The sequence below is a fragment of the Stegodyphus dumicola genome, chromosome 3 (assembly GCF_044657685.1).
Source record: "Stegodyphus dumicola isolate Sdum_Otavi_A_Nest chromosome 3, ASM4465768v1".
In the NCBI taxonomy this organism is placed as follows: Eukaryota; Metazoa; Arthropoda; class Arachnida; order Araneae; family Eresidae; genus Stegodyphus; species Stegodyphus dumicola.
In genome coordinates, this window is record NC_140770.1 from 5,929,944 (window position 1) to 5,948,256 (window position 18,313).

At 33.9% G+C, this 18,313-nt stretch overlaps 1 protein-coding gene across 1 annotated transcript in view; it reads right to left on the reverse strand.

Annotated features, from left to right (window-relative positions):
• LOC118185614 (uncharacterized) overlaps nucleotides 1-11,349 on the reverse strand; it is a 45,413-nt gene extending 34,064 nt beyond the window's left edge. Inside the window, exons 1-2 of the mRNA XM_085812539.1 lie at nucleotides 11,196-11,349; nucleotides 346-435 (exon numbers count right to left, since the gene is read on the reverse strand). Coding sequence (XP_085668665.1) covers nucleotides 346-404 — 59 coding nt within the window. The 5' untranslated portion in view covers nucleotides 405-435; nucleotides 11,196-11,349. The remainder of the gene's footprint in view (nucleotides 1-345; nucleotides 436-11,195) is intronic.
• Nucleotides 11,350-18,313: the final 6,964 nt, after the last annotated feature.

Here is an 18,313-nt window from a genome sequence, read left to right on the forward strand (position 1 = left end):
ATGAACTTTAATGATTTTTTGCAAGATGAATTTTCCAGCTGCCAGAGAAGATGACAAAATGTCACAGAATAAAATAGTGCTTAGCATGATTCAATAAAATTTTCTTACACTTTTGTACCATTTCATTTGTATTGATCATAAAAAAAAAAAAAAAAAAAAAAAAAAAAAAAAAAAAAAAAGCAGGACTTTCCAGATACATTTTCAGTTTTGAAAAAATAAAAGCCTATACTAGAATATTTTTATGACTTTTCTGCATCAAATTATTTCCTTTCTTCAAAGGTGTCTTCTTTTTAAATTGCAAATAAATATCACTAGACATTTAAAACAAAATATGTTTTTATTTACCTTTCATCTCCAGGAGGAAAAGAAGAAGGAACAGAATACAAGAAACTGTTTTGCTGCATTTCTCACATCAGATTCTCTATTTCAAAATACCTGCAACAAACATATCCCATTTAAACAGCTACAACATTCAAAACAGATAAACTGCTTATAAAGTTTAGAAATCTTCTTAACAACTATAAACTGTAACTAAATTTTAAATAGAACGGCAGAGAATTATCGCTAAGTAATAACTCAAACTTGAGATAGGTGTAAAAGAGCTTTTTATTTAAGACAGAAGAACAGAGGGGCACACCTGGACTTACAAATCAGCCAATCACTTGTGGCAATGTATCACAGAGTCATCAATCAAATGTAAAATTTTAATTTACATTTGACCGAAGACTGCAAATTTTATCTTTGTCTAGCAACCTAGTAACATGGCCTCAAGAGGCAGAACACACCACGTCTTAGAATCTAAAAATTTCACCTTAAATACACAAGAACTAATTCGCATTTTGGTGGGAAAACATAAGGGAGAAGTGACGGTAAAGATGCTTAACATCTGAATACTGAGCCAATAATTTAACTAACATAATTTTAAAATATGTCACATAACATATACATTAAAATTTTTTAATTTTTTCTTAGTATTAGTTTGAATGCAAATTGAATCTTAAACAAGAAAGAATATAATAATGTCATACAATAGATAGAGAAATTAAATGTGCTCCACATAAATTTAAAGTATTCATTGCATGCTAATGCTTTCTGCTACACACCTCTGTACTCTGGACAGTTTTGTAACTGTAAACAATTTCTAGCTACAAGAACAGTTTATAGAGGGCAACATATAGCCCTTCCATACCATTTATTTCATAGCATTACTTTATTATTACAATAGCATTTATTATTAAAAGAATGGTGCTACTCTTATAAGCACCCTTGGGTTGCCAAATACAGCGATATGTGTTGTGTGCTGGTTTTTGGCGCGATTGCCTGTTCTGCAATGATTTTGGGGACAATGTTGGTTTCTATGGCAACCCTTTTTATGTGGAAACTTGGATTTCAGTTGCTAGTTGGTTCATGCGGTGTGTGGTATTTAAGTGATTTATGTATACTGGACTTTGCATGCTATGTGTCTCAGATGATAGGAGGGAAAGATAAAGTGATAGAAGTTGATGAGTCAAAGTTTGGCAGTATATTAAAGAGTGGATTGAGCCTGGTACAACTATTTTTTTGGATGGCTGGAAATCCTACAAGGATTTAGGAAAAGAAGGTTTTTAACATTTATTTGTGAAAGATAGTATTATATTTTTAGCATTTTTTAGTTCTGTCGTTATTGTTGTTTTTTTTTTAATTGTTTAAAATTTATTATAGTTATTTTAGTTTATTTCGTTGATTAGTACGCAATGACTAGATTACGCAATTTGTAGATTTTTTTTAATTGAAACAGAATGCTGTGTACACGATATTCTTGAAATTTATTGTTGTTCTTATGTTAATTTATTAAAGCAATGTGTGCGTAGTTCGTAGATTCCTTCCCTGCCTAGATTGTGCAATTCATAGATGTTTTTTTAAGTTTAAAAACAACACTGTGTATATTGTATTCTTTGAAATTTATTGCTGTTATGTTAATTTATTTAAGCTAGGTGTGCGTAGTTCATAGATTCCTTCGCTGCATAGATTGTACTCTTTGAAATTTATTGCTGTTATGTTAATTTATTTAAGCTAGGTGTACGTAGTTCATAGATTCCTTCGTTGCATGGATTGTGCAATTCTGTGATTTTTTTAAGTTAAAACATATCGCTGTGTACATGGATTCTTCTGAAATATTTTTGGTTAGAAACTACGTTTTTGATAAGTTTTTTGTTTTTGTTTCGGATTTTTAGCTTAAATTGTGTGCTCAAAACGTGGTTTGTACACATGTGAAAATAGCATTTTTGGAAACATTTTAGGCTTAAAGTTCGAAATGTAGACAAAAAATTTAGGTACAGTCAAAAGTCGTTAATTCGGACACCCATAATCCGGACCTCAAAGCTAAAAACTTTCTGCGTATGCGCCGCGTTGGCACATGCGCACAGGCGTTTTACGCGTGCGTGTAAGACCTTGACTACTGCGCATATGCGTGTGCGCAAGTGCAGAATACATTTTCGCCTGCGCGTTTAATGTATAACGGATGGTGTAAGCTAAATTCTCTAATTATTTATTTCAGTTAATGTTAATTTACATTGTTCCTTAATCTTCGAATTGGATCCCGCTTATTATTTTTTGCAGACTGTAAGAGCAATTTTATAAAAGTAAACTTGAACTTTCGATTATGTCAAATAGAATTTCCGATGCTGGAACTTCCAAAGGATCTACAAAACGAAAGTATATTTCGATGTCCAACAAACAAAAAGTGGAATTGCTGCAAAAAATTGATAAAGACATGAAGAATGTGACAGAGAGGTTAGTGAAAATGAAAAAATTTCAATTGACAAGTTAGTCGGTTTTCTCGGTACAGCAATTAACGGGACTTGAACAGCGGAACTTTGAACAAGAAATTATGTCTGTTTATAGAATTAAAGAGAAAGTATTATCACACAAAATGAAACAACTTACATTGAAAGAAATGTTTAATAAAGTAAACAAATAAATATTAAGCCTTTTTTTTTTTTTTTTTTTTTTTTTTTTTTTTGTAAATTTTTATACTCTTTAGACCATAATTGTTCTTTATTTCATAACTTACGGTTTCATATTTTTAATTTTAGAATTTCTGCATGCCATCTTACGAGATTTAAACTGATGATCTATAATCCGGAAAAATCGATAATCCGGAATCGCCGAAGTCCCGACGAGTCCGGATTAACGACTTTTGACTGTAGTAATATGGCGTGGAGCTTCTCGCCAAAGAAATTTCTCGCCAACTGAGGGCGTATATGAGAGTAGTTCCAAAAGAATTTATTTTATTTTTTATTATTAAAATAGCATGAGCTGAAATGAAAGAGGACACTAGACAGGAAACATAAATTTACAGATATCTGCTAGTATAACAGAAAACATTTTAGCCTTTGGATGTATGCATTGCCATATAAATTCTAAGTAGGAGTCAAAAAAGAATGATTCAATGTGTAGAGATCATCCTGCAGCTTAATTACCATTGTTCATAAAAATCATTAAGTCAGCTCTTTGAACCACAAATAAATAAATCATAGACTGGTGAGAAAGGAATGCATAACTTCTGAAATCATGTCCCTTTTCAGGTGCCTTTCCTTTTTGTGCTTGACCGAAGATAATATATATCTTTGGTCAGGCAATATCTTCGGCAGGCTCCTGCAAATATTTGACTTTCATCAGGTGCTCATTTGAACACAAGGATGGATAATTTATTATCAATTTTTCCGGATTATAGATCATCAGTTTAAATCTCGTAAGATGGCATGCAGAAATTCTAAAATTAAAAATATGAAACCGTAATTTATGAAATAAAGAACAATTATGATCTAAAGGGTATCAAAATTTACAAAAAAAAAAAAAAGCTTAATATTTATTTGTTTACTTTATTAAACATTTCTTTCAATGTAAGTTGTTTAAGTTGCTTCGTTTTATGTGATAATACTTTCTCTTTAATTCTATAAACAGACATAATTTCTTGTTCAGTTACAAAGTTCCGCTGTTGAAGTCCCGTAATTGCTGTGCCGAGAATACCGACTAACTTGTCAATCGAAATTTTTTCATTTTCACTAACCTCTCTGTCACCTTCTTCATTTCTTTATCCATTTTTTGCAGCAATTCCACTTTTTGTTTGATGGACATCGAAACATACTTTTGTTTTGTCGAAAGTTCAAGTTTACTTTTATAAAATTGCACTTACAGTCTGCAAAAAATAATAAGCCAGATCCAATTTGAAGATTAAGGAACAACGCAATCATAACATTAACTGAAATAGATAATTAGATAATTTTAGCTTATATCGTCCGTTATACATAAAACGCGCACGGGAAAACGTATTCTGCGCTTGCGCACATGCATATGCGCAGTCGTAAAGGTCTTACATGCACGTGTAAACATCTATGCGCATGTGTCAAAGCGGCGCATGTGCAGAAAGTTTTTAGCTCCAGATTATAGATCATTCCAGATTATGGGTGTCCGAATTAACGACTTTTGACTGTATCTTGTTTATTGCTTGGTAAATCCCAAATCTTCAAAATGCACTGTGGTAAAATGAACACACAAACCAATGAATTAGAAATGAACTGCATGGGAAAAGCAAATCGATAAATGGTTTGTTTCCCAGATGGTGTTGTTATTGAATCTCGGCAGGTGGTTAACTTCTCTTTCGTAGACACCCAAAAGCATCACAGAAGAATAATGGAAAAGTACCATTAAAAATAGTAGCTAATAATAAAAAATAAAATTGAGACATAATGAGACAGAGGGATACATCATAAATAGAAACAAAAAAATACTGGATTGTTTTACAGTTGCTTTTATTAAATCTCTTTCTTAATTATTTTATAATTTTGAAAACTGTTTGCAGTTATGGAACAAATAACAGAATTTGTTTCATAATTATAGATTGTTATTAAATTGCTTTTCAATACACATAAACAATCAGATGATTTACCTACTAAATAGGTTTTTAAGTCTAGAGATAATACTTCTGGATATAAATCCCTCCCATTTCATGTTCACAAATTTCACATAAAATATGGCATTCATCAGTATTCACATTCCACAGCCATACACAAAGTTCTACTGCAGAATTTTTCTCCAACTCTTTTATCTGATACCACCAACTGCAAAAATGAAGCCTTGTGGTTGTATTTTTAAAATTCATCAGCACAAATGCAAGAACATGAATAGATAGATGATTAGAATACTGATAGGTTTGTGAAATTTCATCTCGCATTCAATAATATGCATTTGCATTCAGTAGACGAATGTCAGTCATGCAGCAGATGAATGTCAGTCATTAATGTTTATTTTTGTTGATTTAGTGATTTCCTCCCCCCCCCCAACTGTAAGAAAACATAAAAGGACTTGGGAGTTTGCTGCTTGATCAAAAAGAAAAGGTTACACTCCTTCTTTTTGATCTAGCATTACTAATTTACCGAAAAGTAGAGAATGCAGAAATTCACATTCATAATACATTCATAATACGACATAATGTCATATTTCTTAAATGACTGAATTTCATTGCTGATGCTGTAATTTGTGCTCTAATACTTTTTTAAGCAAACACAGATCACTGTGTACAATAGACAAACACCAGCATATGCAATGCTAAATTTGTGCAATTCTCTGTCTTTTTTTTTTTTTTTTAAAGCAAAAACATATTGCTATGTACATGAAGAAACGACAGTGCTTATGATGCCAAGATAAACACCAAGACTACCAAGATGTTTATGATGCTAAGCTTCTGCAATTCTCTAATGTTTTCTAAACTGAAACAGATTGCTGGGTCAAGACAGAAGTAGTTATTTCAAACAATCATTCGAAAATCAATTACTCTTCATTCTTCGGCTAAGCTTGCGAGAGTACATAACATCTTTTCAGGTAAATTAATTTTTTTTTACAAAATTTTTTACAGATACTCACAATGCCTCCAAGCATATTTGTATTGTTGAGAATGTGAATAAATGCATGTTGAAGTACACTGAGTATTTTGAAAGTTTTGGTATGTTGCCTGCTTTAGGAAAGAAAGCTGTATTAGAATGGTTTATGAAAGAGGATTTGATTGAATCACCATACACATGCCCAAAATGTGGGGAAAAGCATGAAATTAAAAGAAAGGGACGGTAAAAAAGGCAATAAAAAATGGTTTTGTAGGAATCAGTCTCATGTGAAAGAGGAAAGGCATGATGTGTGTGTGTAGAAGTGTAAGGAAAGGAGGTACTATTCGGTTTCGAGGGCCGTAAAAAATCGCCAAACTATTGTTGATGCCAATGCTGCTAAAAATAATTGCAGCAAGAAAGGAAGTATAATAATCAATAACTATTTAAGATTGATGTTTTAATTTAGATGAAAGTTTAATTTCATACAATACTTTTTTATTATTATAATTTATATGAAAAAGGCTAAACGTGACTGAATGGAAGCATAAGATTAAATAACTATTTCAGATCATTATTATAATTTATATAAAAATTGCTAAACATAACTGAATGGATGCCTGCATCGCTATTTCGCTACCGACTTATCGCTAAAGCATAATTTCATCTCATTGGTTCTTCAAACGTAATTTTCTATAATGAATGATGCCTTGAAAATATTCTCGGTAAAGTGCCGAATCGCTCACTTATTTGTTTGCCGCTTTTTACAAGAGTAAGAAGAATTTGATTTTTGTCAATTTTCTTTTACTTCTTAAGTGAAAATAGGTCGATGTGTACATAGATAAAGTCAAGGTTGTGCACAGTGCCATTTTTGTGCAATTCTAGAATTTTTTTTTAACTAAATAGGTCGATGTGCATATGGATACCAAGTATGTGCAATTCTTAAAAATGCATCAAGCAGTGGGTGATTCTGCACTTTACCCAAAATTCTATTGCCGACTTTTCATCATGGGCAATTCCCAAATTGTTAAGTCCAAAGGATATTAAAAAAGGATTTAAGATCAAAAAAGGATTTAAAAATTAAACTAGTATTTCAATGGCGTCTTCAGAAATATAGAACTATATAAACTTACGCAATCTGAAATCAGCGCGCACGCTAGATTTGGCGCTCTGTTAAATAGACACGTTTGCTAGATTTGGCACTTTTGTGCATACATTTTCGCTGCAATTTTTTTACGGCCCTCAAAACAGAATAGTACTAGAAAGGATTTTAGTTTGGTTTAATTAATTTGGACATGTGTACAGTTTTACTACTGATGTGAAAGTGGTTTGGAAAGTGCCCTCAGAAATATGCCATCAAAGATCTCAATGTTTCTAATCACAAGTAATCTAACTGGTATAAATTCTGTACGGAAATTTATATTCATATTATGATGAAAGATAGTTGCAAGACTTGGAGGTGTAGGTAACACTATTAAGGTGGATGAAAGTAAGTTTGGGAAGATAAAGTATGGAAGAGGCAAGCCCATAAAAGTCCATAAGCCCATAAGTCGGGCATTTGGAGGAAGTGAGAGAGACACGCACAGATGTTTTTTAGAGTGGCTCTGAATTGAAGGAGTGCCTGCTTGCTTGATGTAATTAGTGAATGGGTATTGCCTGGTACCACAATCATTTCGGACTGATGGGCCGCTTATAAATGTCTGGACACATAAATGTAAACCACAGTTTGACATGCATGTACCTGGTAACAGGTGTGCATACTAATACCACTGAGGGAGTGTGGGCAGAAATTAAACAATTTCTTGGAAATTTACAAATCAAACAGAAGAAATTTCCAATTCATACTTGTATGAATTTATGTGGAGGAAAACATGACCACTCTATTAAGAATGATCTATTTAGGAGCTTTTTTGTCAACACTGCAGACATTTATCCCTCCACTTTACTTGATCCAATGTCTGACGATGAATTTTTTCATAATTCTCATGGTAACACTATATCAGACGTCAATGTAACAGAGCCATATTCATCTTAATTTAAAAATAAGTGAGATGATTCATGGGAAAACAACTTTTTTTTTAAATCAAGGTTAGTGAAAGTATTTTAATTTTTCAGTGTTCGGTAATGAGTAAAAATTTTTGAAACTTAAAATGATTTTCAGTTTTTAAAACGTTTTTTAAATAATTATGTTTTTTGCATAGATTTTCAGTAATTTTTTTCAACTAATTTTTTTTTTAAATTTTATTTTAGTTTTACACCACTTTAAATGTACAGTTAAAAGTCTTTAATCCGGACTCGTCGGGACATCGGCAATTCCGGATTATCGGGTTTTTCCAGATTATAGATCATCAGTTTAAACCTCGTAAGACGGCATGCAGAAATTATAAAATTAAAAATATGAAACTGTAATTTATGAAATAAAGAGCAATTATGATCTAAAAGGTATCAAAATTTACAAAAAAAAAAAAAAAAAAAAGCTTAATATTTATGTGTTTACTTTATTAAACATGCGTAAAGCATACATTACGCATAGCCAAAATTAGAAAACTGCAACCAGAAAAACTATTTGATGTGTATTCGTGATATTTATAATGACGAGGAATTTGATTTAAATCATATCAAAGACGGAGTACATCGAGATGAAATACTACATTTAGTAAGGAATAATCGAAAGTTCAAAAAAAGCCCAATAAAATAAAAACATCTGCCCTGAAGATAAGGATTGTGCTGACAGATCAACTTCCAGTTCCTTGTGCCCCGCGACGTTCCTCCCAAAGAGAAGCGTAAAATTGATAAACAGATTTTGGAATGCTTAGAGAAACAAAGGATATGCCTTTATCCATCTTTTGAAGCTACTTTTTGTTTGATGGACATAGAAACATGCTTTCACTTTGTAGATCCTTTTGCAGCTCCAGAACTGGAAATTCTTTTTGACATAATCGAAAGTTCAATCTTACTTTTATAAAATTGCTCTAACAGTCTGCAAAAAATAATAAGCCGGATCCAATTAGAAGATGAAGGAACAACGCAATCTGCAACATTAACTGAAATAGATAATTAGATAATTTTAACTTAGCTTATACTGTTTGTTATACATTAAATGTGATGCATAAAGGTATTATGCGCATGCATACACATGTAAACGCTATGCATGTGCAGAAAGTTTGTAGCTTTGAGGTCTGGATTATAGATCATTCTGGATTATGGACGTCCAGATTAAAGACTTTTTACTGTATTACTTTTGGGTAGTTTTGGTTGAATTATAAGATTCTTTGAAATCGTGTCAAAAAATTGTTTGGCTAAAAAATAAGCCAAACAAAAAAAAAAAAAAAAAAAAAAAAAAAAAAAAAAAAAAAAAAACTTGAACACAATATATGAACGTATATAATTGCTATGCTATCAGTATAACTGCTATTAATGTACAATATAATTGCTATGCTAATGCTATCAGTGACATATACACTGGTTATCATAAATTAAGGAAAAATCACAAAAATAGCTATAACTCCCTCAAAAATAAGCCAAACCATGTAAAATTTCAATATGTTGCCAAGTAAGAGTAGCTGAGTAAAACTGCGATATGCAAATTAGTGGCACTGCTTTCGCAATGCGTCATCTGAGAGGAGCATAAAAGTCCATGTTTGAGAGAAAACCCACATATTTCACTGTGACAATGACATTAGAAATCTGAGATAGCCAATTTGTAACAATGACCTCCAGGCATCATTTGCCTTCAGAACTGCGATGGAGAGGCATTCGGAGAGTAGAAGCAGGACAAAGTCAAACAGAAGTGGCCAGATGGCTAAGTGCGAGTCCTTCTGTGGTTCATAAACTTTGGAGGCAATTTCAAATCACAGATTCGGCATCTAGGAGGTTCAGTCAAGGACAGCCAACAGCTACGATGAGCACCGTTGACCGATATTTGAACTCCGACTCTTCTTAGATCCCCCTTTGCTGCAGCCACCGGAAGGTTTGTGTCAATGTCAGCTATGCGTAGAAGGCTTCACGAAGGTGGTCTGTATACGAGGCGACCAGCCATTTGTGTGCCACTCAAGTCACGCCATAGGAGGGACCATTTTCAGTGGGCACAACAACATATTCAGTGGCCGTCGACTGGACGCCTGATCAATGGAGGGCGGTTCTCTTTACGGATGAGTTCAGGTTTAGTCTAAAAAACGATAGTAGGCGTTATTTGGAGAGAACCTAGAATTTGTTATCATCCGTGAAAGAGATGCATACAGAAACAATCATTTTTCAATCAATTTCAAACATCCGTGAAAGAGATGCATACAGAAAGGGCAGTGTCTGTGTTTGGAGTGGCATCTCTTTGGGTGGATGCACAGACCTCCATGTCTTTCCAAAGAGAACCGTGAATGCTCAGATTTATAGAGATGACATCCTTGATGTTTATGTGTGCCCATATGCCGGGGCAATAGGTGATGCTTTCCTGTTACAGGACGACAAGGCAAGACCACACAGGACATCTTAGATAATTATCTTCAACAGGAAGCAATTATGCACATGGAGTGGCCAGTTCGATCCCCGGACTTGAATGCTATCGAGCACATTTGGGATGCTTTAGGGAGACGTCTAGCTGCTCTCAATCGCCCCCTCAAACCCTTGTTGCACTTGCAACTGTTTTGCAAGAGCAATGGCTCTCGCTTCCTATGGAACTGAGAGACCGCATAATAGAAAGCATTACACATCGCTTATGTGCTGTATTGCTTCTAGAGGCAATCATACTCTATACTGAAGGTACTTTTCCTATAGCAAACTGACACCTTCGATTTGTTCATTTTATACATGTGCTAATTTCTATACTACCATATTTGTTTGGTAATTTCTTTTTATGTTATTTGATACCTTACTATGTGTTGTATACTGTGGGTAAGTTTCATTAAATTCTACATGTAACTTTTTCAGTAATCGTGATTTTTCCTTAATTCATGATAACCATTTTTCCCCCCTTATTTATTTTATTTCAGACAACTGCTATATATTACAGAATATAATATATTCTTATGGATATCAATATATGCAAATACAAATTAAATTTTGGGCTACATTTCGAAAGAAAATTCTAGAAATTTTAAAACTCAGTACAATTTTCCATCAACAAACATTCATTTATATTGACAGCATAACTGTTTTTTTACGAAAAAGGCCACCACCCTTTTAATATAAATTAAAGCATTTATCAGAGAATATAAATTAAATTCAATTCATATGTTTAACTCCTTAAGGAAAACATACGGTATATACTAATTCCCTTTAACAAAATTCTAAACAACAAACGTTATATACAGAAAGAAGTTTAAAAAAGTCGATGTTACTTACGCAGGCTTACGATAAAAACACATTCAATTCATACAGTCAATTTTAAATATAAACAACTATGAATTTTGTCTCATTAAAAACCTAAGTCACACATTCTACTTAATACACAACAGAAAGTGATGCCTTATTAAAAGTCTCAGACAGACAGACAGACAGACAAAGTAGACAGATATTTTCTTTTGCATTTTCTAAGTCTTTCTCCCCGCAAGACGAAAAATAAAGCTGGGGAAGTGGGAAGAAAAGATGAGGGGGAAAAAAGAGTTTCGCATATTTTTATACGATTTTGGAAGGCCAGAACACAAAGCTGGAGGAAAATAATGAAAAATAAAAGGGCAATATTAAACTCGTTATAGAGAAAATTTTCATCATCATGAGATTGGCGCAACAGATCCTTCTGGACCCTGGCCTTCTTCAGAATCCTTTCCCTTCCAGCAACTGACCTCCAGTTCTTAACTTTTAGAATGGTGAAATCGTCTGCCAGGCAGCTCATCCATCTATTCTTAGGTCTTCCTCTTGATCTTCCTCGAAAACGGTTGCATTTGTGGAAGTTTGATCGTGAGGCAAAGACACGTTTGTAAAAACATAAATTTTATTAAACGTAACACTTCGATGTCTACGAGTTGCTTGGTGGGCTACCTCAAAGCTCATGGCGTAGATTAGAATGCGTTTTAAGTCTTTGGTATCCGCTATTCGTAGAGCTTTCTGTATTTCAGGATCCCAGATGCCGTTGTCTGTCGGGCATTCCGAAAAGGCGACATGAAAGAGTCTTTCAAAATACGTGGCAAGTTCCTGGAGCGTTCGATTGGCTTCTGTTGACGGGAGTTTAATTAAAACCTGCTGTAATCTTTTAAACATTTCTTGCCAAAGCAGCTCCAATCAACCAATAAGCTGTATGGAGTTTCGAAGTCAGTTTTCATCCGTGGCGTCTGTTCTCAGAAAAGCGATGAGATGACAGGCCTCGGTTTGGGAATCCCATTCATTCGCTTTCGCCACTACATAGAAAATTGTGTCTTATATACTTCCAGGAGGTCTTCCCATCATACGTGGACAACTTCATTGAGGGACGAGCAGGCATGGGTAAAAATTTAAAACCATCCGTATCCTGACGTCGTTACGTATTTCTTCAAGGTATCAACTTCTTTGGCGACAGCAGAAACCCTGTCATTCATTTTTTGTTCGATTAGTTGTTGGACGGCAAAAACTCTTCCTTCGATTTGTTCTTTTACAGAAGAAACTCTGTAATCGATTAGTTGTTCCAAGGCTCAAACACGCTCTTCTATTTGTTCTCTGACAGAAGGAACTTTTTCTTCAATTTGTCCAACTTTATTTTCAACTCCATCTATTCTGCCTTCCATAGCGTTAAATTTGTTTTCTATTATGCGGGTAATTTCTTACTGCATTTCCTCTTGACCTGCTTTCCTTTCTTTTTTCGCAGCCTTCCTTTCTTCTTTAATAAATTTTTGACCAGCTTCCATCTTTCTTTGAACGGCTTTATCTCTCCTTTAACTGATTCTTGACGCGCTTCCATCTTTTCTTGTCCCGCTTTCATTTCTACTTTAAGAGATTTCATGTCTCGTTGACCCAAACAGTATAAGTCATAATTGGTCGAATAACTGATACATACAGTCTCTTTTATGTAGAGAGATAGCGTTTCGTTTTTGAGCAAAAAGGAAGAGAATGAAGACAACTCCGCATGTTTTTCCACTGATCCTACTCATATGGTCCGTCCAGTTAAAGTTCTTATTTAGGATGACCCCGAAATAGATGGCTTAAATCCTAGGTACGCGTGCACCGAACAGTTTGACCACCGTGTTGATGTTGTTTTTTAGTCCGAAGTTTCCTAATGAGCAGGATCTTAGATGTTTCAGGCTGGATGCAGGTCTTCCATCTGCTACACCAATCCTCAGTTTCTGGGATTTTCCTCTGTATTTCGAAAAGGGCATGGTTCAAATTTCTGGACTTGACAACTAAAGTTGGGTCGTCGGCGTAGCAGACGAGAAGAGTATTCACATCATTCCTGAAGCTCGGGAAGTTGTTCGTATTGATGATACATATTAGCGAGCGTAAAACTGAGCCTTACTGAGTACCTGCCGAGATATTCTTCGCAGTAGAGATTGCATTCACTGTTAACTGAATGTTCGATTCTTCAAGAAGGAGCTGCTCGTAAGAATCATTTCCTAGGAGGAAATTTAGATGTATTAGCTTGAAAATGAGTCCTGAATGCCAAACGCGGTCGAAAGCTTTTGCCACGTCTAGCATCAGGATTGTGACACTCATCTAGTTATGCATAGCAGCTCCTATAAATTCAGGTAAACGAACTAGCTGGGCAGTGGTTGAAAGACTCTTTCTAAATCCGTGTTGATGATCAGATAAGAAATCGAGGTTTTTCTGCAGTCTGTGATAAATTAATTTCTCCAGGATTTTACTGATAGAGGACAACAGTCTAATTGGCCTGTAGTTGGCTGGAATATCCCGTGGTTTTCCAGGTTTCGGAATCATTAGAATGCATGCTTTTTTCCATTTAAGCGTCAATTAGTTGTGTAAACAGACATTAAATATGCTTGTTAGTTTACAAACAGTCCTGTGGGCATATTATTTAGCATTTGATTGTTAATTTCATCCTTGCCTGGGGCCTTTTCAGAGTTTTGATAATGCTCTGTATTTTATTTGGTGTAGTCAGCTTATTACTTTTCAGAGCTACTATTTCTCTTTTCTTATTATTTTGTGTATGTCACAAAAATAATATATTTTGATTGTTATTAAAATACATCCATTTTTTTGACGAGGTGTACTCAGCGTTACGAAAATTATAGAAAGAGTACAGATATGTAAAAAGTTTGGGAAACACTGTTGTAGACCAAGGCAGATTTTAGGTCCGCATCTGAAGTTCTACATCATTGACTGCATCGACGAAATGCATCAGGGCCATATTTTCGCGGACATCAGGTGGACAGTCCGAATATACTTAATGAGCCAACCTATCAGTGTCCGTTACTAAATATGCTTGTTAAGATTCTCCCAGCATATTTAGTAACGTTACTAGTTCTTGATGGCTTTCCTTGATTTTCTGCTGGCGAGTTTTCAACTGTAGGCGGCTGCAGTCTTTTATGCATTTCCCCACGAATCTCAGTTCCAGCGCATTTGAGATGGCGTTGAAGTTTGAAATCTGGTCTTCTGATCGGATTCCTAAGATGTCTGTAGCATCGCCAACTGCAGTGGTGCAACCAACTATGAGGCCTTGATGTGGGAGTCCCAATTGCTAGTTTCCGCCATGATCAAAAACTGGGTCTTAGATTCTCTTTATGATGATTTTCCATTGTATGTGCTTGGTTTGATTACCATGTGAGAAGAGACTGGGAGAACCTTAAAATCTTCAGGTTCATTCTTGGGCTCAGTCCGGTTTTCTTTCAAAACATCTACTTCTTTCTCATTTTTTCTTTAAATCTCTTTTACAACTTCTATTTTGGCTCCAGTGTCCTCTGTGAGCTGCACAATGTTGCTTTTAATCTTGTTTTGCTCCACTTCCATCAGTTGGAGTTTCTCTTGCAGCTTTTCTTGTACGGCTTTTATTTCTTGACGTCTGAGATTTTTTATTTTTCCGGCAACTTTCGCTCCTTTAGATTTTCATGTTACTTTATACAAAAGAAATACAGCAATTTTACATATAATTTCATTAAAATTACCTATCTATGTGCAGCATTCGTAAAAATAATTTTAATAAATCTGAATAGAATATGATAAATAATGTGAGTATTAATGTAGTAAATATTACACGTCTTGCCTAGTGTGATAAAGCATCAAAATATGAGTAATTCAAGAAAACTGTATGATTATCATTAGTATGGAATTTTAACTAATTTTACAATTTATGGGTGATTATATAGGTTCGTAATGGATTGAATGCACACAGTACAGCTCTTCACAGTATCACAGAGCATAATCAGTAGTTAAACTTGAAACTACTAGTAACGTTAAAGACAACAGAATGCAAAATGCATCTAAAAGGTGAAGCTCTCCAAAATCGATATAACTATAACAACTAGTGAAGGCAGTTTCTCTCTCTGGCCTATTGAGACATAGTTTTACCCGGCTGCCGAGATATTTCTAATAACTTCTGCTTCTTACTGGAAAGCATAAGATGGCCAGATACGGTTACAGCTAATAGAGTGACCAGTTACATTTATTCATTTACTATACCTATTACGCAGATAATAGGGACGGGACCAAATTGTCGCCAAGTCTGGCAACTTTCGGTTATTTCTCGCCAAATTTGACCACAAAAATTACTCACCAAAACCATTGCCAGCTTGGCGATATCTCGCCAAATTAGCGAGATAGTCATTTATTCGATGTTAAATAGACTTGACCCTTTTTATTTTTCGAGCAGAATATCCTCCTTCTAGATTTTCATATTAAATTGCACAGAAATACAATTTCACTAAAATTATTTCTATGTATAAAATTCAAAGCATTGCCCCCTTCCCAAGGACTGCACATCCTGAGGAATCCCTGGACAGGAAGCCATACTACTTACAACTACGGAAAATTAATGCAATACCAAAACAATGTTTTCAATAAATAAAAAATCAAATACTAATAAATAAAATGTAAATAAATTTATGACAATTGGAAGTAAAAAGGATCATACCATAATAAATGAACATTTCTTGAGTCTGATGAATGCCACATTATTTATTTAATAATTAGTCTAACCTATTTCAGAATAACGGGTATAACATTTCATGGTTATATGGATGAAAACATGCAGAGCAGACCTATCTCTTGTATTTTTTGAAAATATATTATCCCAAAATGTCTATCGAGACATTGGCAGCTGATGTCATAATGTGGTTTCAGAGGTTGCTTGTGAATGTTTCGTAACGATCTTTTAAACAAAGACTAGCTTTTCATACCTCTTCCCTCTCCATGGTGAAATCCAGCAGCCAAATGGTAAAGTCACTGAACACAGGTGGTTTGGTTTACGTGAAGGGGCTGGCTGCATTTTATCGGTTTTTCCCAGCGAGCCAGTTTCTCTTCGAATATCCTCTACGTATCCACGAAGGCATCCTTTCTCTTAGGAAGATAGTTTGCATGGCCATAATCATACAAATCAAACCAACCTTTTACATAGTTTAAACTTGGAATTAAATATATTATAAAAATTTTTTCACACATGCCATAAAGTGTTTTCAGGATGGCAAACTAAAATATCGAGCTAGAAATTAAATTATTTTCACTTATAAGAATCACATTATTAAGCTCAGATGAAAATTAAATTTTCTTATGACTGCCATAAAAAAGTTTTTTGATCTTATCTTCAACCCAAATGGGTTATTAATTTTGAATCATGATTTTCAGATGTTTCACTTTTTATTCCAGTCTGCTGACATTTGGCAAAATGTAAGACTTTTCTCTTTCAGAGTGATTCTCTTATTGATTAAAAAAACTAAGCTATTTAAAAAGCAATAGACACAACTCTTATGAATATCATTTTTACTTACTTCCTAAACTGATAAATGCATTTAATTCATGATACGTAATAAAACATTATATATTTTTTAAGAATTAAATTATATATTTATTTATTTTCAAATAAAGAGAAAATACAGAATGTTCCCATCCTAGTCTAAATGTATATTCATTGAGTATCCTATAAAAATGTTTCACTAATCCACCTGGGCAACCTCTATTGATAGATCATACTTTAAAAGAGCCCTTTTCAGAGACCATTAAAATCTGACTCTTTCTAGAATTTTGTTTTGTTATATAATATTTAGATATTTTGGTATTATGTACAGTTAAATTTTATATTGTCACAGGTAAAAACAACTTCCATATGCTGTAACAAGATGTGTTATCTGTTACAAATATGTTTTATAGAGGCTGATAAAGCTCCAGAATTTTATACGGTTATTCTCTATGGAAATGCTTCTTCTTTTTAAAACTTTACAGAAAATTTACAAAGCTTCCAGAGAACAAAGCTCTACAGAAATGCTGCTTTTTGAAATCTCATAGAAGTTTCTCATCAAATTTCTAAACTTTCATAGAATCTTTATAAAATGGTATTCTAGAGGAACTTGATGTTTTCAGATTATATTAAAACAAATTTTCAATTCTTATTGTTCTGGAATATAGACAAGCAAAAGCGAAGATTTTATTCACAAGTGTTGAATCATTTTTGAATGAAACCTTTTGCCTACAATTTGATACAATTCTTTTCTGGCTCCTGGAAAAGGTCGACATCCACTTTTTTCAAAATAATAATAATAATAATAATAATAATAATCAGAGATCTTAATTAAAAATTCTTCAAATGCTAATTTTCGCCCTCATTTTTCTTAGTAGTAACAGTGAGTTTCCGAGTGGTATCAGCAACAATGCACGCAGCCATTGTTGCTGATATAATTAAAGAGAATTATGGATTTGATGCAATTTCATCAAAAAACATTAAAAAAATTCTTTCAAATTTTGAAAAAATTGCTTCGAAGTGCACTGTCTCCCTCTTGTCTAGATGCCCCTATGTACCAAATGTCGTAGCCGTGGGTCTATTAGCTTAGCACGAACGAAAGACACACACACAAAGAGACTCTTCCTGTAGAGATCTGTAGAGATTTTGTGCAAAAATTCTTCAGTATATATGCGTACAGCCAATTTAAAAGAAGAGAACTTGATGAATGTTTTACTGATAAAGTGAATTCAAGGAATCTTCTCTCATGTATTGTAGAATAATGTATCAAAATATCATAGAAAGAAATCACAATATGCTTGTGGTTCATAATCACAATATGCTTCAATTTTTTTTCTAAAGTAAGCTAGCAAATTTCACGGGGATAAGGGGGACACCCTTGACCTATTAAAATAAAATATCACGTCATTGCTTCTCAAGTCACACATGAGCAAAATATCCTACAGCATTACATTTCTATTCCCAACATTGTACTTTTCTCAACTTCTCTTCCCTCCCTTTTCTGTTTGTTTATTGCAGTGCAGTTGAAATTTTAGCACAATCTGAAAATCTGCTGATTTCTACCTGTAAGCAGTTGTGATAATACACAAGAACCAAAGAATAAGAATTTATAACAGTACATACAAGTATGGTTAGACAGAAAATATACGAA